This window comes from Ctenocephalides felis, unplaced genomic scaffold, assembly GCF_003426905.1.
Source record: "Ctenocephalides felis isolate EL2017-DRISC unplaced genomic scaffold, ASM342690v1 CF-g0.4_SCAFFOLD_01170, whole genome shotgun sequence".
Lineage (NCBI taxonomy): Eukaryota > Metazoa > Arthropoda > Insecta > Siphonaptera > Pulicidae > Ctenocephalides > Ctenocephalides felis.
This window is the reverse complement of record NW_020537324.1, coordinates 45,917,217-45,943,493: the sequence shown is the minus strand read 5'-3', so window position 1 is coordinate 45,943,493 and position 26,277 is coordinate 45,917,217. Positions and strand designations below refer to the sequence as shown.

The window sequence follows — 26,277 nt, the reverse complement described above, 5'->3', positions numbered from 1 at the left end:
AACGTACTGTCTAGTATGATTAAATTTTTTATTGTTATTGAAGTTAATTACTTAAATGCTGTTATTAAATATAAATCTTAAAAAACTTTTCCATCTTTTGATCCTATTTAAAAAAATTATAAGTTTGTTAAATTGTTTAAAAAACTAGTGGGGTGTGTGGTATCGTGCCTTAAGGCAAAATGCTGGAACTTCCCGTATCGTAACGAAATGTTCGAGAAATACTGAATGTTTTCAAATAGATTATTATAAATATTGTAACATTGTCTAATATTTATAAGAATTATATAAACTGAATTGCAAAGTTGAAATTATTTGTTTAAAGTATATTAGAACTATAGTCAGAATTAAAATTAAATCTGAATTATTTTCGATATACAAAAAATTAAAAAAAAAATTGAAAAAAAAGTTGAAACAAATTTTTTTTTTCCAAAAACAATTATTTTGTTAAGACAAGCAGAAAGTTCTTTGAATCAATTAAATCGGACGCTTAGTTCTCTCAAAAACTGCCATTTTTTGTACATTTAGCTCCGTATCTTCGAAATGGCTGAGCCTACCTTTGCGAAAAACTAATAACCATTTCTCCCAATCATAACTAATTGAACGTTTTTTAGATCATTCAAATCGGATGCTCCGTTCTCTCAAAAACTCGATTTCTATTTTCTGCACTCTTTGCTCTTTATCTCCGAATCGAATGTTTTTTGAACCATTTAAATCGGTTGATCCGTACGCCCGAAAACGTGGACAAAAAATTGTATCCATACATACATACATACACACATCCATTTTTTCTGAAGTATGCCAAAATATTCAGAAACCTTCAAAACGTCGAGAAATGTAAAAATTTTCAATTTTGATTTTCGGCCCATTACAATAACTTACCCTACGGGATGTTATTTTTTAACTGGCTATAAAATAGAAAGAAACCAATGGATTCGTTCCATAAATAATCAAAATTCTTTTGTTTGGAATTATATTATGGTCTTTAGTGGTCCCACTTTGAATTAAGATCTTTTGAAAAATATTTATGAGTCTGCGGCCCCTTTGGTCGAGGCCCCCTTGACCAAACAGCTGAGTCGCAAGTCCGTGGCATTTTTCCATACCTGCCTCCCTATAGTTACGCCACTGATTATGTCTTTCCCTATGGTAACATTTATTCAGTAAAATGCAAGTTGTTATCAAGATCTGAAATATTAATTAATAACAAATAATCAAGCATATTTGTGAATTGCATTTTGCAAACAAAAGATACGAACAACGAATATATAAATATTTAATTTATAGCATCCGACGGAAGAGCTCTACTCGAAGTTTGAGCGCGATTATTATTAAAACAAACATTAAACATCACGGGCTAAACTATTCCAAAAAACTTTGTGTTTTGGAATAGTTTAGCAGGGACATAGACATAGCGTGCTTTGGCGGAGCTCCATATGTGATAAATAAAAACTATAGAATATATAGTTTCTATAGAAAACATATTTCTATAGAAACTATAGATATATGTTTTTTTTATTAATATTTCTTACAACCAATCTGAATCTTGGGTTCAATGAGGTTATTTGCTGACGGGTACAGGGTTTTTAGAAATTTCCCCAGTGGGGAATTTCCTTACATAAATATATTGTTTGTTAATTTATTAAATCTTGCGGCCACTTTCTTTTTAATCTTCTCATAGGTACTTGTTTTAGCAGGTCTTTTATTAGAGTGTTTGGTTGGTATGCGTTCTTTTGATGATATTTCGTACTTCTCTCCTTGATAACTTCCTAAAAGAACTATATGTTCGTCATGATCATCAATATTTATCTCTCACTTTTTCCCAAATTCCTTCTAACAATTCAAATTCAACGTACTCACTTACTAAATCATTTATAGCTGATTAGGGCTAAAGTTTTTCTAATGTTTCTGCTTCTGTGGACAATTGTAACAGATATGACTTGCGTCCTATCTTATAGAAGTTTTTAACATCCCGAAGGAGATGTGTACGGTTTTGCCCTAAAATCCAACTTACTAATTTTCTCAACGTTTCAAGTTATTATAGATCGTCTAACCAATTTGGAAAACTATGAGTGTGTGTAGGTCAGTCAAAGTTAGACCTTTCGTGGACGTTTTCTTAAAAATGACTGCATCGATACTAATCGATATCGATACAAAAAATTAGAAGCCATTTGATAAAGTTTGATAAGGAGTGGTGTTATTTAGTTTTTTGCAAAGATGGGTCCGGTCTTTTACATGAAATTAGCAGGAACCTGGAACGTGCTAAAATTATCATCCACTTTTTTACAAAAATTCCAAACCGGTTCTAAAAATTGAAAAACTGTTCGAAAGATTTCGGTTGGAATCGTGCTGGTAAATCAGCTGGGCCATTTCTTTGCAATTGTTTGTTAAAAAAAATATTCTGACTATTTTGATGAAACTTTTTATGAACTTTTAGATATAGTAACCATAAAGAATATCCTGAAACAAAAGTATGATAAGACTGCGACAAGTCGTTCAATTTTAAAAAATTATCAAAACTTGGAATAATGATCTAAACCAAAATTTGCTAAATCTGAATTCTTGTTGATCATGTTTATTATTTAAACGTATTGAAAAGTTCATGCAACTTGTCCAAAAGCAAAATGATATTTATCATTAGTTAATTTTTTTATTACATACCTTTATCTTTGAAAAACTTCTTTTAGCATTTGCGGTTGTTTGTTAATTTATGCTTAAGCGCTTGGCCCAGGAATATTATAATCCTCTAAAGTTCTATTTTACATTTTTCAAGTTCATCCTTTTTTGAAATTAAATTTAGTTGGTACAAAGTTTTCATGATTAATTCGACTTTTGACTTTTAAACAAATTTATTGATTGGCCATTGTACAATTAAGTACTAATAATGATATTTTCTGGAAAAATCGCCAATGAATAAACAGAATTTGGATATTGCGATTGATGCTATCACCATGGAACTATCATTTAATGCAATCTTGTGTAATTCAATCATAAGTGAATGACATCTCAGCTCAAAAGATCAAATTAGAATTAAAATAGACAAAATATAATTATGTAAATAACATTTAAAACGATATAATAATTGTACTCCCTAAAATATGGAAAAATATCCTATAGAAAATTGAATGACCTCATCAACAATAATTCTGACTGAACTATTTTTATAAATTTCCACATTATTATCATTATCTTTATCACTGTTATTAATATTATTGTAATCATTTATTAGTTTCTTCAGTTTTAAATGACGCATTACATGGACTGTATATCAAATGAACTTACTTCAAAATTTTATGCACAATCAATCTTTGATTCATTATTAATAAATATATAGTTGTAACATAAACTAAATAATAAACATAAAGAAATAAAACGATAATTCAAAATCAAAAATACTATCTATTTATCGCAAATCGCACGAGTAACACGTAAGTTGAATATAAATATTAATTTTTTGAATCATCATTTTCATTCATCCAATAGTAAATAATAATTTGATTTTTTAATACAATAAAGCTGAATAATACGATATAATTTATACAGTTATTTAGTCAATCTCAATATGGTTTATTAAATTCATCATAGTTTCTTCAATCTTATTTATATAAAATTTGTAAAAACTAATCATAACTAATCATGTATTAAATATTATTCATCAAGTTAAAAATGAGTCAATAAACAAACCTAATTAATTTATTAACTTCCCGTGGGGTAAGTCATAGTAATAGCAAAAAAATTAAAAAAGTAAATTTTTATATACCTTTACGGATCAAAGGATTCTGAACATTTTGGCATGCCTTAGAAAAAGTGGATGTGTGAGTATGTATGTGTGTAACTGTGCATGTATGTGCGTACACAATTTTTGTCGACGATTTCGAGAACACGAATCAACCGATTCAAATGATTCAATAAGCATTCGCTTCCTATTGGTGAGAACATGTGCTGATTCCAAGATTCCAGTTCAGCCATTTCTTATGTACTGGGTAAAAAGTGCCAAAAATGGTAATTCAGTTTTTGAGGGAACGGAGCGTCCGATTGCTACGCAGTGCGTTTGCTTTAGAAAGAAATCAAAATTTTCAAGAAGTTGCAAAATAAAAAAAAAACTTTTTAAAAAAGTCCAATAATTTAGAAAAAATCAATATTTTAGAAAATCTAATTTTATCAAAGTTTTCAAAATGTTTTAAAGCTTTTAAAAACTTTAAATTACGGTACGGGGAGTTCAAGCAAATTGCTTTAAAGCACGATGCCATACCCCACTAGTCTTTTATTTATCCTCTGTAAGAGTAAGATCCGCTTGAAGACGTATCTGGGTTTTGACACTGAGTACCTCTTACAAGATCATTCACATTGGCCGTATATATATGAAAATTAAGTATAGAAGTATCTAATTCACTATAAATGAATATTGGCATAGAGTTTGCAATAACCCAAAGATTATTATCATTATCCACTTTAATATCACTAGGATATATTAAACTAGCATCATCTTGAGCCAAAAGGGCGTGATTTTCCATTGTAAATGGCTTTTGTGTATTCCAGCAAGCTACAGCGTTTCGGCCAACTTGGGCGTAAAATAAAATACCACTGACAGGATCCATTGCATGCATAGCTGTTTGAGTGCGAGGTCCTCGTTCTCCAAGTAACTGAAATATATTACTTATTAAACTTCAAATTAATCAATAAAATACAATAAATTAAAAATATAATTTTGAAATATAATAAATAAATATAACATTAAATAGGCATCGTGCCCTAAGGCAAATTGCAGGAACTTCCCGTACCAAAAATTATTTTTTTTAAAAAAAGATTAAAATTTTTAGCAGTTATCATCAACATGTGACATTCGGTATTGGATCTGGTCCGACTCGATCATGCAACTTTCACAAACGGAGGTTGAATGCTAGGAAGCTTGACCCTGAAGCGTCGCGAGCAGCCCTTGAGCAACACGCATCTACTCTTCAAGTTGATTCAACACTAAGTACGCACAGAGAGACGGAAGAAACAGTCTTTAGACTGTGAACGCTATTATCACCCCATGTAACGCCTCTATTCCACAACTAAAGTACACAGTTCAGCATATTGGTGGTCATCAGAGATAGCGGAACTACAAAAAAGATCCCAAGCACTACGTCGCTGCGCCACAAGAGCTGCTACATAACAAAAATTAGTTAATCCGGATTGTGGAAAGAGATTTGCAACTATCTCGACAAATATCTCTGAGGCAAAGCCAATCAAATTGTTGAATAGAAAGAGGGTTGATAGTGGAAACAAACATCGGAAGGTCATCAAGAACACGAAGTTACTTCATTGCTCAATCTCAGGGGCCGATCTATGGAACGCTGTCTACGACGAGCTCCTGGAGATCCCTTTGCTGAAGCAAGTGAAACTTTGCGGACGACGTCGCAGCTACGATCGTAGTAGACAGCACTGAAGAGGCTGAACTACTTGTTCGAAAGACCATTGGTACCATAGAGACCTGGCTTGAGAAACACAACCTAAAACTTGCCAAACAGAAAACGGAGATAGTTGTCTTGACTCGACTCGGGACCATTCACTGTAGACATAGGAGAGACAACTTTGACGTCAACAACTTTGACGGTCTTGCGCTACCTGGAGTAATGATAGATGAGAAGCTATCCTTCTGTAAACCCCTCGATAGTGCATGCATGAAAGCCAGCAAGATGCTATCCAACTTGTCCATTCTGTAGTGCTTGAGGTGGTTCATTCTGTACTGCTATACGGAGCGGATATATAGGTGGATATCCACAAGCAAAAGACTTATCGGCGCAAAATAACGTCAGTCAAGACGAGGAACTCTGAGAGTTACCTGTGCCTATACCACGGTCTCAGAAGCAGCTGTATTGGTAATATCAGGAGCCACACCGATTGACTTGTTAGCATTCGATAGAGTAAAACTGTACGACGCTAAAATAGGTGGCGACAACTCCAAAGGAACAAGATTGAGAATAAAACAGGAAACGTTACAAAAGTGGCAAAATCGGTGGACGTCAGGAGAGACTGGCAGATGGACGGTGCGCTTGATTCTGGACATTAGCGTCTGGCTCTCTCGACAATACGGGGACACAGATTTCTTTTTGACTCAGCTACTGACAAGACATGAACAGTTTAATCTCTATCTTTTTAAGATGAGCTTGCATGGCACGCCAATGTGTAAATACTGTCGACGCTGAGCACACGTTTTTTGAATGTCTTCGGTGGAAGGGCTATCAAAACAACGCCGAGGACATTATAAGCACCAGATTCACTCCCTCAAGCCTTGTGACCTACATGATGAAACAAGAAGAAAACTGGTTAACTGTAGCAGCTTATGCATAGCATCTATTAAAGAATAAAACCGGAGAAAGGGACCAGTAGTCGCCGAGGACATTATAAGCACCAGATTCACTCCCTCAAGCCTTGTGACGTACATGATGAAACAAGAAGAAAACTGATTAACTGTAGCAGCTTATGCATAGCACCTATTAAAGAATAAAATCGGAGAAAGGGACCAGTAGTCGGAAGCAGGCGTCGCAAGGCGCAGCAAGGACTGGATTTATGTAATGCTAACGCGGTTCCAATCCAGTCCACTCCGTACCACCTCACCTGAGGGGAGAGGGGAAAGGAGTGTTTTTTTAGTGGGTAAAAAACTCCACACTACCGTTTATCGTTGTCTGCTGTGGGATGGACAGCGTAGTATCAACGATGGCAGTGTCTTATGAAGATTTTTTTCGCACCTCTATAAAAAAAAATTATTTTAATTTTTTTGCGATTACTATAACTTACCCTACGGCAAGTTAATAAAAATGTATATATAATAAACCCTCATTCTTCTACAGCACCACATCTCGAAACACTCGAGACAGTATTTATTGCCCATTTATAGTGTTGAGTAGAATCTCTGATCGGTACAGATTATAGCGCAAAGTGCGCCTTCTAGTTCTGTCAACATAGTATATATTTGATTTGGTTTTTCACAATCGAAAAGTTCTTAGGTTTCGGGTTCTATAAACTTTGTTGACTAATTCGATCGATTTCTTAGCTCAATTGGCAGCACCGCTGAGTCTCTTTTCGTAAGGTGACTATACTTTCATATTACTAAATAACTTATAGTTACCTTAGCCAACAAACGCTCCTGAACGTTAATATCAAACAAAAAAATTATGTATGTGTGCCATTTGGACGTTCTGGTCTACAATTTCGTGCGCACTTGTATTGGAGGTATACAAGTAGACAGGCAAACAAAGAAAATAAAAAACAATATTTAGATAATGGGATGCCCGTTATTCACATGATCAATTTTCAAGAATTTTTAGATCTCTTTTTACCACTTTTATAATATATGGTAATATTTAAAATAACCCACCACGCAACATTACGTGTATTTTTAGCACTTAGTAAAAATCGTAAAATTTTCAATTTTTTTTGAAAAATTTCGGATTTTTTAAAAATTCAAGTGAAAAATAAATACACGTAATATCTTAGTAGACTCTATCCTCCCCAACGTGATAGTTTGTGATCAGTGGCGTAACTATAGGGTGGCGTGGGTGGCAAAATGCCACGGGCCCCCGGCCCAAGGGGGCCCCGGCTCAAGAGGACGCGTGCTCAGAAATATTGTTTCTACATTATACTCTAATACTTTATTTCATTTGAAAAGTATGTTTTCGTAAGAATCAGGGGCGTAACTACCGCCGTATCAGCCATATCAAATATACGGGGCCCCCAAACCAGGGTGCAGAAACATTAATAATATGAAAAAATCATGAAAAACGAATTAATCATGAAAACTTCGTTCAATCAAATTTAATGTCGTTAAAAAAGTACGCGAGGAATGTAAGATTATTATTTTAAAGAGTTTTATTTTGTCCAGGCCACGGGGGCCCCAAATACGTGTAAAAAATACGCGATGAATGTACGATTATTATTTTAAAGAGTTTTATTTTGTCCAGGCCACGGGGGCCCCAAATACGTGTAAAAAAGTACGCGATGAATGCACGATTATTATTTTAAAGAGTTTTATTTTGTCCAGGCCACGGGGGGCCCAAATACGTGTAAAAAAGTACGCGATGAATGTACGATTATTATTTTAAAGAGTTTTATTTTGTCCAGGCCACGGGGGCCCCAAATACGTGTAAAAAAGTACGCGATGAATGCACGATTATTATTTTAAAGAGTTTTATTTTGTCCAGGCCACGGGGGGCCCAAATACGTGTAAAAAAGTACGCGAGGAATGTACGATTATTATTTTAAAGAGTTTTATTTTGTCCAGGCCACGAGGGCCCCAAATACGTGTAAAAAAGTACGCGAGGAATGTAAGATTATTATTTTAAAGAGTTTTATTTTGTCCAGGCCAATCTAACAAATTTTGGTTTTATTTCACTAATAATAAAAGTTAGAATAAACATGAAAATTTAATTCTAAATAAATTTAATTTCGAAAAAAAACCATGAGCGTGCAAGAATGTAAAAATAATTTTAGAGTGTGGTGATTTTTTTTAATATTTTCTTTAATATTTATGAAGCTCTATGATAGTATGCAAATAATGACTAATAGAAAACTAAATTTTTATTAAGTCATTTTTGAACAGATTATGCGAATTAAAAAATCAAAATTAATTTAGAAGTTTGTTCAAAAATTAGCAAAGGAATGGATTGTAAGGACTGTTTGTAAAAACAAAATATCAAACTTAACATGTAGCTTATAAAGCTAATTAAAAATTAAAAAAAAATGTTTGATTTTCAAAACAAAGCAGTAATTGTACTTTTAAATTATTAATTTTGACTTATAATTATTTTTATTTTTATGGTTTTTTGTACTTATACATTTTAATTTTTTTTTAAATTTTTGTATACATACATTTTAAATAATTTCCTAATTTCAAACCATAAAATATGAATAAATCGAAGTAGATTTACTCATTTTCAATACAATTCATTACAAATCGTGGATATATATAACATTTAACACGTTGAAAAATTTCCAGTTTTTTTTTAATTAAATTAAAACCATTTGATTTTACTGATAGGGGGGCCCCATCAAAAAAATTTGCCACGGGCCCCGGATGGCCTAGTTACGCCACTGTTTGTGATATTTTGTCAAACCACCTTTCCTCTTTTAAGCCCAATTCACGGACGGTCTCTAAGCAGGTTGAATGTTATAAATGGTAGACAAGTAGACAGGTAGGTAGCTAGACAGTTAAACAAGTAAATAGGTAATCGCGTAAAAATATAGAAAAGGGGTCATCCAGACAGATAGACTAGAAGATTGACGAACTGATACACTGGTAAGCTGGTAAATAAGTAGATAGGTAGCCAGGTAAGCAGGTGGATACGTTAACAGATAAATAGAAAAATAAATGGATTAGTAGACAGGTAAACAGGTGTACAAGCAGACTGGCAGATAGACAAGCAGATAAATAGGTAAACAGGTGTACAGGCAGGCTGGCAGATAGGTGAATAGGTAGACGGAAATAAGCAGACAAGGAGACAGAAAATATAACTCACAACTGTTTTTTTGTTTTTGTTTTATATTATACTACTAGTATATTCTCCACTGAGTATCTATTAATATCCGATCATAATCACTTTCGCCAAATAAAAGAATTTAAAGCTGGCCACGCTAAACAACTTGAATATGATTTAATAACAATATTATATATATATATATATATATATTATATAATATATAATATAATAAGTTAAATTTTAAGTTAAAATATATACATATTCAACTGTTCACATGTATACTGCCCACATCTATATATATACCCCTGTTTATCAGTTTACCTGTCCATCAGTTTATCATCCCACTAGTTTACCTATCAACCATTTTACCTCTTTACTAGATTACTTGTCCATTAGTTTACCTGTCCACACTGTTGATCAGTGTGCTCAAAATCGCGGACAAAAAATTGTATCTATACAAAACACACACACATGCTGACATACATCCATGCCAAAAGGTTTAGAAGGTATGCCAATTTATAATTTTGAGAAGATCGGATAAATCATTACAGAAAAATATTTTATTGAAATTTGTTTCTTACCATAAAATCGTTATCATGGTAGGACCGGGTCGCAAGAGTTTCATTCATCAATACTTTTGTAGATACTGCAAATTCCTTAGTACTGGACATTGCGTGATATATGAGGTAACGATATCCGTCAGATTGTGGTGGTGTCAGTACTAAGCTGAAGACACCATCATTCCATTGAAATTTTAATCCAGCAATTTCATAATCACCAGCTAAGGGATCCAAATAGAATGAATTATGGCGCACACGCCAGGCTCGGTTTTGTTTGAGGCTGCAATGGAAAAGATTTTTTTTATATGGGTTAGAATTTTTTCACCTAATATCGAATAAATAATTAAAACTAAGGATTTGTACTTAATTGCTTAAACTTTTCATACTGAATTGTTTTAATTTACAATTATATTAACAAAAAGTAAGTAAAATGTTTCTAGTTGCGCAATTAAAACACATATAATCAAGAAATATAAAGCAGCTCAAACACCCATTTAAAAATGTGAAATATATGAGTAGATTGTATTATTTAAACATGTCTGCTTCGATGATAACTGTGACCACGTTTGCTACAGTAGACATTGGGTAAGTCTGTCCAGATGATGGTCGTAAATACTTTTTCAAGAATCAAGTACTTTTCAAGAAAAAAAAACTAACACAAAAATATTTTGAAGTAAAACTTCTTTAAGCGCGACTAGCGTGCAAATTCGTACAAATGCAACGGAAGTGCGTTACGGCAGTAAAATAAGATAAGAGTCAAGTGCCAATGATCCATTCGCTCTCGATGATATCATTTCCATCATTTCTATACGGGTCGATTGTGATTAGTCTGTCGTTGTATGCGTACCGATATCAACGTTGTATGCGTACAGGGCCTGTACTGTACTACAGGCATCAACGTTGTATGCGTACCGATAACAACAAGGAAACCGGCATAGATAAATAACCATTTTAGAGTTACATCGTAGTACAAATCTTGATTTAATGAAAAATGCCTGAATGAGAAGAATATTTTACCCTGTCCCCCGTAAATAATTATAATCAAAATAATATAACAGTTCTAAAATTTTAAGTGTTTGTCATAATCCTAACAACAAAGAATGAAAAAGTAATTACCCTTTTAAAATATCAAAATATGTATTTCATTTTTTACTAATTTTGAGAAGCAGAGAGCTCAAGCGTTTTGCCTCAACCAATATATCACTAGTATAGTTGGTAGTATTGGTAGTATTAAGTTTTAGTATTAAATTGGTAGTATCACATGGAAAATTTCAAAATACCTGTAAACTACTACAGCAAAAGTTGTCAAATCAGGCATATAAGCAAATGCTTCATCACATCTATTATTAATGAGATCAACGGTTATGCTAGCAATTGGAGCATTTGGAGGATTTACAGACTCTGGCAGCTCAAAACGATGAATGATCCGATCTGTTTTCAGATCAATTATCACTATGGCTGGTGGTTGCACCTGAGTTGATTCTCCTGAAATTACATTTATAAGTTAAGAAAATATTATTACACAAAATAAGTATATCGTATAGAATATTAAAATTAGCATTTTTCCATAAATCTGTATTCGACACTTGATCAATTTGAGAACCCCGCTTGTTCCAAAAGAGCATGACTTAGTTTTTCATTTACAATTTGGTGATCATGTATGTAATAAATAATTTTATAATTTAACTTTTAGTTTATTATTATGTTTAACTTCCCGTAGGCTAAGTTATCCAAAAATCAAAAATGAAAATTTTTGCTTATCTTTACGTTTCAAAGGTTTCTGAACATGTTGGTATACCTTAGAAAAATGGATGTGTGTATATGCATGTATGTATAGATACAATTTCTTGTGCACGTTTTCGGGCGCACGGATCAACCGGTTTGAATGGTTCAAAAAACATTCGATTCCTATTTGATAGGGAGATGTGCTGATCAGTTTTTTGGCAAAGGCAGGTTTAGCCGTTTCGGAGGTTCGAAAAGAAGAGTGCAAAAAATAGTATCGAGTTTTTGAAAGAATGGAGCATCCGAAATTTAAAAACATTCATTTCGTAAGGATGGGTTTTTCAAGTAGTAATTAGTTTTTGGCAAAGGCAAGTCTAGCCGTTTCAGACATACGGAGCTAAAAGTGTGAGAAATGCCAGTTTTGAGAGTACTTAGCATCCGATTTGAATGATTCAAAAAACTTTTTGCATGTGTTGACAAAACGATTGCTTTTCGGTAATGAACTTTTTTTTATTTAAAAAAAATGTCTTTTTTTTGAATATCAAAGGTAATTCGGATTTTAATTTTAATTCTAGCTAAAGTTCTAAAGCTCACTTATATACTTCAAATAAATAGTTTTAGCTTTGCAATTCAGTTTATATAATACTTAAAAATATTAGACAAATCTTCATTTTAAATCCGATTGATTAAGTTTTGCTTATTCATTTCTGATTTTTGTAAAATGTATAAGAGTCATGGTTAATTCATAAGTTTTTATATTTTGCCTATAAAATAGGAATAATGGAATTCATAGAGCGTTTATAATAATCTATTTAAAAACATTTAATATTTCTCGAATATTTCACTACGGTACAGGAAGTTCTAGCAATTTTACACCGCTAGTTTATTCAATGGTTTTTTTTTATTAAACAATGTCTTAAAATTTGTGTGAGTATTATTTCCTGGTTTGGTATGTGTTGATAATATTTAAATTTTTTATATCTCAAAGTAATTTTATAAACTTTATAAAGTATTTTTTAGTTTTTCTTAACATGCTGAATTGTAGTCCACTTACAATGTCGAAATATACATAAGAATAACTAGTGAATTGTTTATTGCTGTTTATACATAAAAATGTGTGTGAGTGTGCAAGTGAGCATGTGTCAATTCTAGCAAACCCGACCGACATAGTTTGAGCTGCGGAAAAACAATTTAGATGGCTATTTATTTTTCTAATCAATAATAAATGGTTAGGGTTATAATGAAAATGCTTGTAAGAACTTATATCTATGATAGACGTACAGTTATCACAAGTGTGAGACTAAACAGTTATGAAGAAAATCATTTAATTATCTTTGTAACCAATAAATTTTTCCTTCCTATAGGGTAAGTTATTGTAATCGTTTAGAAATCGAATAGAATATTTTTTGCATATCTTTACGTTTCAGATGTTTCTGAACATTTTGGCATACCTTAGAAAAAATTGATGTGTGTATGTGTGTCTGTGTGTGCGTATGTATGGATTCAACTTTTCGTTCACGTTTTCAGTAACACGGATCAACGATTTGAAATATTCAAAACGCAATCGGTTCCTATTGATAAAAAGACGTGCTGATTAGTTTTTGACAAAACTCGGTGATGAAGCAAAGAGTGCAGAAAACAGAAATTAAGTTTTTGAGAGAACAAGGCTTCAGAAATAAGGAGCTAAATGTGTAAAAAAATACACTACATTATATTTCGGTCTTTAACCTTATATCGCTGTTTCGGTTTAGCGCTCTTTTATTTTAACCCAGGTTTTGAAGAGGTACATGTGAAAGATGTCGAAGAAATAATTCAAGAAGCAGTGGCTAGTCTTTCTAATGAGGAGTTCTGTATTAACTGAACAAGAAGAAAGAATCTGAATTAACTGAACAAGGAGAAAACAACAATGTTGACAGCAGTGTCTGAATTGGTGAAGAAGAGCAAAAAGAACTTTCGATGACGTTTGTAAAAAGAGTTTGTCTACCATAACTGAAATAATGGACAATTCATTGAAAATGATCCGAATTTTGACAGGAGCTCAAGAGTAAGGCATGGTGTTAGAGATGCTCTACCCGTTTATGAACAACTTTTAAGAGAACAACGCAACAGGAAAAGGCAAACAACATTAGATGCTTTTGTCATAAAAAGGCAGTACACAAGTTTGTCTATCTGGAGGACTAACTAAATGTGACTGACCTAGAATTATATTTTTAAGAATATTTATTTTGTTACTTATATTTTGTTGTTATTTTTGCAAGAAAATATAATGTGGTATTAACTTGGGCTTTAAGAAATAATTGTTTGATTTTATTTTTATTAAAAAAAAACATACTTTTTAAATTTAATATACAACCAATTTTCTTAAGCGGGGTATTACTGTACATCATTATGAGTGAATTAAATGTATAATCAATATGAGTTGTGTATAATATATATTAAATGTATAATCAATGTAGAATCACTATGAGTGAGTTAATTGTAGAACAGCGTATAATAAAATGATGTGTGTATTTAAATGTATACATATATGTATATATTCATGTATATATTTATATTTATTCTATTTTTAAATATAATATATAATTTAGAATACCTGGAATTTCTAACAGTCCAGTATCAACCATCCACATCCTATCGCAAGAATCAATCCTTGTCCTGTACACAGAAACTAATTTATTTGAATTGCTGTTATTATACTGAAAATAAAAATCAACTTTTATTCTAAAACAACTGAAAAAGAGAGTAGTGATTGAATGTCATTTTAATATAACACAATATATGAGCAACTAGTTGGTATTGGTATTTTGCCTTGAGGCAAGTTACATGAACTTCCCGATATGTGTAAGTAATCGACTTAATCAATAAAATATAAATTAGTTTATGAATGATTGAAAGTATTTCGAGTGAATTTATCTTCTTATATATAAAAATGGATCGCAAAATGTGTTGGTAAGCGCATAACTCAACAACGCCTGGACCAATTTGGCCAATTCTTTTTTTAAAATGTTCGTTGAAGTCCAAGGATGGTTGTTACGGCGAGAAAAAAACGAATAATTGCCGGGAAAACCCTAAAAACAGCCCTTTTCTTCTTCAATCGAGTAGGCAACGCAAATTGTAAAAAAAATAATGATCTATGTCATGACATTTTGTGTAGTTTTTGATAATCTAATTTTGAATATATTTATATAAACATAGAAATATCTTTCTATTAATCAAGCTATATTGGCAGCCAAAAACATTGATGTAAATTAATTAAATTTCAAAATTCAAGAACAAATTACAGGCGAATCAGTTGATTCGGCAACTAACCAAGACGATCCACCGGAGTTTTTAAACACGCTGGATTTGCTAGGATTGTCACCTCACAATCTTCAATTAAAGGTTGGATCGGCAATTATAATATTGCGAAATATCGACCAACTATATTCAAAGGATAGTATAAAGAAGAAGATGTTCTCGCACCATGCATCCCAATGCGTTTCCAGTGCGTTTATGGTATCATTAAGTGTTTGTGGTATTAATTTAGAAAACCCATGTTTCTCACATGGAAAATTGTATGTTGTTTGTTCCCGTATTGGAAAAGCATCAGATTTGTTTGTCTATGCGCCAGGTAATCAAACAAAAAACATCGTTTATCACAAAGCACTGCAATGAAAATTGAACTGATTTTTGAATTATGATTTAAATTATTAAAATTACTTACTTTTAAATGCTTATAGTGTTTTATTTAATTATTTTTAATTCACACTGAATTATTACCAGGGTGACGGTTCTGTTCAGGATAATTTTTTGAAAAGAATAGAAAAAAGGTAGGCACAAAACACCGCCACATTACAATTTTTTTTTGACAAGACGAAGTCTGTCGGGCCGGCTAGTCTTATATATAAAAATAAATCGCAAAATGTGTTGGTAAGCACATAACTCAACAACGCCTGGACCAATTAGGCCAATTCTTTTTTTAAAATGTTCGTTGAAGTTCAAGGATGGTTCTTACGGCGAGAAAAAATCGATTAATTGCCGGGAAAACCCTAAAAATAGCCCTTTTTAGGCTTTTGTTTTTCAGATACAAACGTTTTCTAAATAAAACGTAGAATCACTTAACGATTCATATATCATTTTATTCGTAATTTTATTCTACATCTTTCGTCCGAACAAAGTTTTTTCGTATCTTTTACGGTTTGGATTGTAGAGGGCAATCTGTGTGAATATTCAATTGTTGAAATAGAAATTGAGGTTAGTTTCCAGTAACTATCCACACTATGTTTCTCTAAAAAAACATATGAAGTATAATACATCGTTAGAAAGGTCTCAAAATTCTTAGTTCTTTTCCCATATATGGGTTCAGGCGTTTTTAAGAAAACGTCTATCAAAGGTCTAATTTTGACAAATGCCACAAAAACGATACTAATTTTTGCAAACTTTGAAATGTTTTAAAAATTAAATGATTTGTCGTAGGGCCGTAATATTTTAGTATTGTCTACAAGACTATGGTATCTACCGTCGAAAAAAATCATAATAATCGTTGAATTTTTTTTTTTAAACTTTATTACAAGAAAACGGCCCGGCCGATCTTTACCAAAAACTAATCAGCACGATTCCCAACTAATTTCTATCAAACGGTTTTTGAATGTTCAAAATCGATTCGGAATTGAGGGCTAAAACATGAACGAAAAATAGTGGATTATTTACATATGTTGGAAAGTTTATGTAACTTGCAAAATGCCACTTATAACTAGTTTCCTTTATTGTTTTATCAATACATACCATGTAACATCCAAATAATATAATAATATTCTTAGAGTAAAAAAAAAGATTAACTCACCGCATTAGTTGCATAGTCGGGATATGGTCTCAACGGAGGATCAAAAATTCCTCTATTGCGATCACCATCTTGGGATAAGGAAAGATATGCAAGAGTTGCTGGTATACCATGTCTTCTTCTGGGAAATGTTACGAATAATTTATCTCTCCATCGATCCACTCCCATGGGCACATTGTTATAACGAATAAAATTTGTACCATCTTCACGAAGAACTTGATTCTTGTTAGGAAACACAAAATCATTACTTCCCAGCGTGTTGGCTACGGAGAAATACAGATAATGAATAATTATGTATTGCACAATTACTCATTCGAATTGTATTTAGGAAAATTTAAATGACATTTTTCTAACTAACCAATAACTTGGTGTAAATAGTTTTTTATTTCAGTCCGCATTTATTATCAAAATAATAAATTTACTGATAATTAACAAGTAAGCAATCAATTAAATAACAAACTAGTGGAACGCATGGCATCGCGCCTTAAGACAAATTGCTGGAACTTCCCGTACCAATCACTTCCCGTTCATCTTTGAAAAAAATTCACTTTGAAAAACTTAGATTTTTCAGAAACTATAAATTTTTGACAAAAATTTACTTTTTTAGAATTTTTTTTTATTTTGAATTATTTTGGAAATTGAACTTTTTTTTTAAAGCAATCGTACTGCTTTAACTGCACAGAGACAAAACATCGAAGCGCGTAAGCGCCGCGTCGCTGTCTAACTGATAAACATTGGTACGGAACTGATGGGAATGTAAACAAAATTAGTACTTATTGTTAAAATCTCTATAAAATATCTGATAACTTGATATGCATATGTCTAATGATTATTTTTGACCGCCAAATGGATTGTTTTTACTTTTTTCACTAGATCTCTGAAACTGCTAGATCTGCCTTAATGAAAATTTAATCAGTTCTTCATCTTGTTAATACAAGTAAAATGTGTTTTGAATTATTAAAATCTCCATTCTCTTAAAAACTAAGATACCGTTTTTGGCACTTTTTACTCGTAAAAACTAATCAGCACGTCTCCTTATCAACAGCAATCGAATTTTTTTTGAATAATTGAAATCGGTTGAGCCGTGTTCTCGAAAACTTCGGCAAAAATTTGTATCCGCGTACACACACACACGTACATCCATTTTTTCTAAGGTATGCCAAAATGTTCAGAATGTTTTTAAAGATATATAAAAATTTTCATTTTCGATTTTGTTGTGATTACTATATAACTTACCCTACGGGAAGTTAATTACCTTATGGAAAGTTTATTATTCAAATAATTTTAAAAATAAAAATCATTTTGCTGGCAGAGATAAAAATCACCGAACTACTTAGTTGCTGATTCTCTTATATCATGTAATCTTATTCAATGAAATAGAGTGATTCTATTAATTAACTTATTAACTTCCCGAAGGAGAAGTTTATGTTTTCATCAAAAAATCCGATTCGCTAATTTTATGTTTTCTCGACGTTTCAAGCCATTCTGAATCGAATGAGACCAAATTTGGAAAAAGTATGTGTGTGTGTGTGTGTGTGTGTGTGTGTATGTGAACAGATTCTTTGCCGTAAATCGACGTTTTCTCGAAAACGGCTGGGTCGATTTCAAAAATTTAAAAGCCATTCTATGTATCTCGACGAGAACTATTGTTTGTCAGTTTTGTGCGATCGGCCAAGCTGTTTCTTAATAAATGGCAGAAAAGTGAAAAATTTTTCGTCTACGTTTTAGCCCGCAATTCTGAATCGATTTTGAAAATTCAAAAACCGTTCGAAAGATATTGGTTGGGAATCGTGCTGATTAGTTTTTGGTAGAGATCGGCCGGACCGTTTTCTTGTAATAAAGTTTTAAAAAAAAAAATTTCGACGATTTTTATGATTATTTTTTTGACGATAGATACCATAGTCTTCTAGATCATACTAAAATATTACGGCCCTACGACAACTGGTTCAGCTTTAAAAATTCGTCAAAGTTTGCAAAAATCAGTATGGTCTTTTTGACATTTGTCAAAATTAGACTTTTGATCGACGTTTTCTCAAAAACGCCTGAACCGATTTTAGAAATTTAAAAGCCATTTGATGTATTTCGGTAAGGACTATCGTTTGTCAGTTTTGTGCAACGATCTGACAATCGATTTCTTTGTAATTCGAAAAAAAAGTGTTAAACTTTTCGTCCACATTTAAGCTCATCCTACCGAACCGATTTTAAAAAATCAAAAACCGTTCAAAAGATATTAGTTGGGAATGGTACTGCTGAATTTTAGGTGAAAATCTACCGAGCCGTTTTCTTGTAATTAACTGTTGAAAAAAAGTGTTAAATTTTCGTCGACATTTAAGCTCATCTTACCGAACCGATTTTAAAAAATCAAAAACTGTTCGAAAGATATTAGTTGGGAATGATACTGATTAATTTTAAGTGAAAATCTACCGAGCCGTTTTCTTGTAATTAACTGTTGAAAAAAAGTGTTAAATTTTCGTCGACATTTAAGCTCATCCTACCGAACCGATTTTAAAATATCAAAAATTGTTCGAAAGATATTAGTTGGGAATGATACTGATTAATTTTAGGTGAAAATCTACCGAGCCGTTTTCTTGTAATTAACTGTTGAAAAAAAGGTTAAATTTTCGTCGACATTTAAGCTCATCCTACCGAACCGATTTTAAAAAATCAAAAACTGTTCGAAAGATATTAGTTGGGAATGATACTGATTAATTTTAGGTAAAAATCTACCGAGCCGTTTTCTTGTAATTAACTGTTGAAAAAAAGTGTTAAATTTTCGTCGACATTTAAGCTCATCCTACCGAACCGATTTTAAAATATCAAAAACTGTTCGAAAGATATTAGTTGGGAATGATACTGATTAATTTTAGGTGAAAATCTACCGAGCCGTTTTCTTGTAATTAACTGTTGAAAAAAAAATTAAGCCGATTTTCATGGAACTTTTTTTGGCGATATACATCATGGTCTTATAGAACTTACTGTAATATTACGGCCTTACGACAAGTAGTTTAATTTTACAAATTCGTCAAAGTTTGATAAAATTATTATCGTTTTTTTAAAGTAGGATCGATGAAGTATATTATTTACACATTTTTTTTTGATTAAGTCGATTATTTACACATATCGGGAAGTTCATGTAGCTTGCCTCAAGGCTAAATACCAAACCAACTAGTTAATTTATACATTTACATTTTTATATTTTTGTATCAAGATTAAAGCTTATTCTTTTATTGCTACATTACTCTAAGCCCATAAAAATTATATTTATCTCACATAATTAAATAAGTGTATAAAGGTGTAAAGTGTATGTTTTTTTATTTATGATCAATACGAGTAGTTCCTGAAGATGGGGACAACACATATCCTGAAAACGTTACATCATGAATAAAAGAAGAGTATATGCGTGACATCATCTATACCCTACACTGTGATTAGTAAATAATTATTTAATTTAAATGCACATAAAAGTAAGGTTTTTATATTTTTAAAATATTACTCTTCTATCTTCTTCATCGATCAATCATACTAATAAAACCAATATTTGAAAAAATTATGAAGAATTTAAAAATGAAATATTATCTGAAGAAAAAAGGAGGCTTAGTTCAGAAATTTAACAATCATAATTAATATAATAACTATCGAGAAAAGCATAAATCTTTATATATATATATATATATATATATATATATATATATATATATATATATATTATATACAAATGCATTACTCTAATTAAAAACATAAAACTTATGTGTAAAATAGTCTGCAAAATGTCGAAGGTTAGTCACAAAGCCAGATTAAAGTTTTTTATCGCTAGGTTAAGGTTTATCATCACAGTATTATTTTTCCATAATATTTGATTATTGTTTATTATATAATTTATTTGGACTATTGAATAAGTAAAATTCATATCTAATCTTTAAACAAACGATATAAACATGTTACCAAAACTTTTGCATTTTGTTCCGAAATGTAATAATTTAGTATTTTAGAAAAAAAGTTTGCTAAACGAAATTAACACTAAACATATAATTTGTTAAATTAACAAGTTATAGTATTCGAAAATAATTTTTTTTATATATCTTTGCGTTTCAAAGGTTTCTGAACATTTTGGCATACATTATAAAAAATGAATGTGTTTGCGTGTGTGCGTATGTGTGTGCGATTAAAAATTTTAGTCTATGATTTCGAGAACACGAATCAATCGATTCGAATGATTTAAAAAACATTTGATTCTTCAATAAAGATACGAGGGTGATTAGATTTTCGCCAAGACAGGTCTAGCCGTTTCGAAGATACGGGGCAAAAAGTGCCAAAAATAGTATTTCAGTTTCAGAGAAAACGGTGCACCCAATTTGAACGATTCATAAAAATATTTTACTTGCAGTGATAAAATAAATTCATGATTTTAAAAATATTCAAAATAAATAAAAGAAATATTTTTTTTCAAAAAAGTCAACGTCTTCAAAAACTTCAAAATTCTCAAAAATCTATTTTTTCAAAGGTTTGAAAAAATGTAGTTTTCTTTAAAAAAAATACTTTTTGGTACGGGAAGTTCCAGCAATTTGCCTTAAGGCACGATGCCATACACCCCACTAGTTATTATTAATTTTATGTAGTTTTCATCGGTAGTCAAAAATTAACGAGCCCTATGAACTGTTACGCTGGCATCATAAACGGCGTGGCTTTTTTATACACGGCAACCCAAACGGTTTTCCAGCCAAATACGTATATTGCTATCTATATTTTCATTCAGAAACCGATGTCACTACTGCTTGACATTAGGCTGACCTAGGCCTGCATATACCTCAAAAATCTGTCCAATAGTAATACTTATCGTATTAATCGGTATTGATATTAGAGCTGCAATAAATTATTCGAAAGGTACTCAAAATGAACCTCAAAAATCTGTACAATAGTAATATTTATGGTATTAATCGGTGTTGATATTAGACTTGCAACAAATTATTCAAAAGATACTCAAAATAATAATAATAATAGGCTAAATCTCTTTGGAAGTCTGTTTCTTATTGTTAAAAATAAGCTGATTGATATTCATAAGAATCATTAATCTAGTTTGTCAGTTGACCTTGTATTTGTTGTTGCAATTTTAATAATAATATATAATAGCAATTATGAAACACTTTTAATAATAGGTAATGATAAATCTTGTTTAATTATATTATATAACATTAATACGAATTTGACAAGCAATAAAATATGTAACTATTAGCTCATTATGCAAAAATTTTAATTCATTAATGCAGTATAAGAGTTGGTTAACACAATCTATATGTAAGAAGAAAATAATCGTTCTTTTGAAGGTCTATTGTCTATTACTAACAATACGAACCTATTGGTGCTTTCTCAGTCCATTATTTTTTGAATAATTTACTTCGAAATAATTTCAAAAAAAAAAAAAAATTCATAAAAAAACTATCTCAAATCGCTATGTCAAAACATTTTCTAAAAAGTGGATTTCAAGATTACATTTGGTGACCGTCAAAATTTTCCAAATAGCATTTGATTACTTTGATAGCATTATTCATAATCATTTTAGACATATTGAGAACACGACATACTGCATAATTACTGAATCATGTCAATATACCAACAAAAACTTAATAATATGCCAATTATAGAGACGTTATTTCGTAATATTTAATTTTATCTCAAACAAACGCATAGAAAAGATTTTGAATGCTTTTTATATGAAATAAGTAATTAAGTAATACATAACTTCAAAGTAAACTAAACGAGGTATTCCATACCAATAATTTAAAAGTAACTTCAATTGCTTATATTATATAGGGGAGCTAGGAGCTCGTTGTAACAGGGGTTAGTAGAACAGACGTTTTTCAATAGGATCTTAATTGATATTAAAATATTGCTTCGTCTTCATTGAACATGCAAATTACCCCTCTCCCATTGATCATGTTGTTATAGCTACTGTCCCGCAGGCCGACGTAGTATATAGAAGTGTGCATTCGCGTCATTATTGGCAGTTAATAAAATTGTACTATCACAACATTTCGGTTTGATTAATTTTAAATTTTATATACCTATTTTATTTTGGCTCTTTATCAATCTTTGATAATGTATAAGAAAATTTGTTATTGCTAAATTATTTAAACGGTTATCTTGATTTATGTAAAAAAATAGGTAAAAAAGGCGAGGGTAAGCTATTATTACAGAAACTGGTGCTACCTATAAGGCACTTTGATACGAATTATAGATTTCAATGACAAACTAAAAATTGCATAAATAATGAGCAACAAGATATTTTCGCATTATTTCCGAGAAAAATTTATCATTCCAGAAGAAAACTAATATACAAAGAGATTGAGATGTAATGCAAATTTTATTTATTTTACGTTAAATCCATTTTCATATATGTGAAATATTCGTTTATTACCACTCAAATAAAAATTTAGATGAATGTTGTAACCTATAACTTCTATTGCCAACTTTTTCTTAAAATTAAATATTTGAGGTACTTTATATAGACATTCAGGTGACTATAAATGCATTACCTATGTCATGTGCTCATGGGATATTTTTTAGATAATATTATTCTGGTTCACCTTGCGTTCACTGCCTATGTTACTGGAATTTGCACAAATCAAAATTGAATATTTGGTGCTAGTGAATACATTTCATTAATTACTGAATATTTTGCTGTAATGGGCAAAATATATGTGTTAATGCATTTAATAACAAATACAGAAAATAATTGATAGTTTATTTAAGCAATTCTAAAATCTCAAATCGCTTCATGTGCTGGTAAAGCGTTTGGTACGTCGTCCAAAAATCGGAAATGAAAATTTCAGAGGCAGAAATTTTTGTTGTGTGTGTGTGCGTATGTGTGTATGTGTGAATACAATTTTTTGTCGACGATTTTGGGAGTACGGATCAATCGTTTTGAATCTTTGAAATGCAATCGCGTTCTATTGATAGGGAAACGTGCTGATAGGTTTTTGGCAAAAGGTGGTCCAGCTGTTTTGGAAATACGAAACAAAGAGCGCAGAAAATAGAAATCGAGTTTTTGAGAGATCAGAGCCTTCGATTTGAATGGTTCGAAAGACATTCAAATCGTAATGATGGAAAAAAATGGTCGGGTCCAGTCGGGTATAAACAGCTAATTGTGCAAAAATTGGTAGCTTTTGAGAGAACGAAGCGTCCGAATTGAATGATTCAAAAAACATTTTTTTGCTCTTGAAAAAATTATTGTTTTTGGGGAGAGCAAAAAATATTTTTTTAAATTCTAATTTCTTTTTTAATTTCTAAATTTTTTTATATCAAAAATAAATTCAAGAGTTCACATATAACTGAAATAAATAGTTTTAACTTTGAACTTCAGCTTTTTAATTCTTAGAAATATGAGATAAGGTCTTAATTTTTAACTCTGTTTGATTAATTTTTGTTTGTTTACTTTTAATGCAAACTTATATAAACGTCATCGTTCAATATATAAGCTCTTATATTTGTTTAAAAAATGCGAATAATAAAAGTATTTATAATAACACATTTAAAAACATTAATAATCTTCAAATATTTCATTACGTTACGGTAAGTTCCAGCAACTTGTCTTGAGGCACGATGCCACACCACTAGTTTTTTTTAAAATTCAAAGTTTGTACAGAATGTTATGAAGATTGAATTGTTCTTTTAGCTAATTTAGGAGTCCTTATTAAAGACATTAACGTGCTTATATAATTTGTTCTAGAAAATAACCTAAAAAATCTGATAAATTAATCGGACTTTTCAAATTTAACCTATTAATAATTATTGCCACAAAATTATTACTAACAGTTTATTCGATTTATAATATTATCTAAAATCTAAATAATTATATAAAAATATTTTTTTCAAAATTTCCGAAATATTCAATGTTTTTACATACCTATTAATAAAAATTCTCCATTAATTCTCAAAAGAGGCACAAGTAAAAGAATTTACTCGTATATAGATGAGAAGTTTCAGTAAAGCATAATGCTATACTTTAGTTACTGTAAACATTATTTATAAATTCCTTAAATATAAAGATATATTGCTCACTAAATTTTCCACGAAAAGAAGTACTGAACCCTTTGATCGCTTACACAACTTGAATTTACAAAAAAAGAGTTACTTACGAGTATCTGCTCTAAAATTCACTTGATTCCATGAATAAACCCTTTGTAGTTTTCCCAAATCACAATAAACATTTACAGCACACAAAAATAGAAATATGCAACAGCTCCATTTCCTAAAAACGTTTAAAGGGTTAGTAACTAACTAGTGCAGTATATGGTATATAATTTATTTGAAACGAATATTAAAGCATATAAGTTTTTGTAAACAATGATTCTAAGAAAAATTTAAAAAGTATCAAAATCGTTGAAAAAATGTAGTTTTTTTAGACGCCACGTTTAGGTTAATAAACTATTTATAAAGGAAATATAAAGTTGTACATAATATAACGCAGTAATTGTAAATATTTCTTTAAATAACAAACGGATGCCTACATTTTATATGATAATGTTTTAAACGAAGATATAAAACGTTACAGCACGAATCACAGATGTTTACGAACTAACGAGCGCGCACGCACAATTATCACTAGTGCTCCTATATTTTGCTGACGATTATTATTACAAGAACTAGTTTTATCTCTGAACGATTATATAAATTATCATTCTTGACATGTTCAATTTTATTTAAAAGGGATGTTTTTTGCATAAACAGGTTTGTAAGAGAAGATTCTTGAACGGTATTTGCTGCGTTCTGAAGGAATGCTGTGTTCAAAGAACTACTATTACTTCGTGAGAGTCAACTTTAATGATACATATTTGACTTTAGTAATTAATTGAAAATGCAAGTTTTATATAAACTAGAGTTAATATTAAATTAGTTGTAAGTGGAATTTTGCGTTGTGCCAAGTAGCATGAACTTTGCGATAAATGTAAATAATCGATTCGAACAATCAATTTTTTAGCATTATACCCTAAATTTTAACTTCAGATTCGTGTTCATAGGTGAAAACCACATTGAAAATCATATGCCGCGCACCAAATACGGACAACATTTTTTATTTTGCAAACTTATGTATTTTTTAACTTGCTGTAGAGTAAGTTATAGTATTCACAAAAAGTTCGAAAACGAAAATTTCTATATATCTTTACGTTTCAGAGGTTTCTGATCATTATGTGTCTGATTTAAATAATTCTAGATCAACTATGCATAGCGATTGCTCAAAAAATGTTCAAAAAAAAATCAAAATACGAAGAAAATGTTTTCAAAAATTTCTAAATTTCTCAAAATCTACTTTTTTCAAAGTTTTGCAAAGCTTTTATTATTAATTTAGTTTTCGGTACGGAAAGTTCCAGAAAATTGCTTTAAGGCACGATGCCATGCACCACTATTTTTATTTATGTATGATCTACGTTTCTATATGCCTATCTGACTACCAATCTGCCTGCCTACCTATTTACCTATATACCTATCTACCTGTTCACATATCTACCTGTTCACCTATCTACATGTTCATCTATCTACCTGTTTACCTATCAGCCTGTTCGCCTATCTACCTCTTCACCTGTCTACCTAACTACTAATTACGTATTTTGGTATACTAGTCTACCTGTCTACTAGCCCGCATATCTACTTTTCTACTGTTTACTTTTCCACCAGTTTACCTACTGCCTACTTATTTGCTAGTCTACCTGTCCCTGTCTCTATCCAT

The 26,277-nt window shown here is 31.1% G+C and overlaps 1 protein-coding gene across 1 annotated transcript; it reads right to left on the bottom strand.

Moving 5' to 3' along the window:
* Positions 1 to 4,251: 4,251 nt before the first annotated feature.
* Positions 4,252 to 26,277, bottom strand: LOC113367310 (L-dopachrome tautomerase yellow-f-like). Its single transcript, XM_026608925.1, has 7 exons — positions 26,258 to 26,277; positions 24,689 to 24,801; positions 16,560 to 16,819; positions 14,331 to 14,433; positions 11,296 to 11,500; positions 10,037 to 10,295; positions 4,252 to 4,637 (listed from the first exon to the last, which is right to left on the bottom strand). The coding sequence occupies exons 1-7, from the start codon at positions 26,275 to 26,277 to the stop codon at positions 4,263 to 4,265; spliced, it is 1,335 nt and encodes a 444-aa protein (XP_026464710.1). The 3' UTR covers positions 4,252 to 4,262.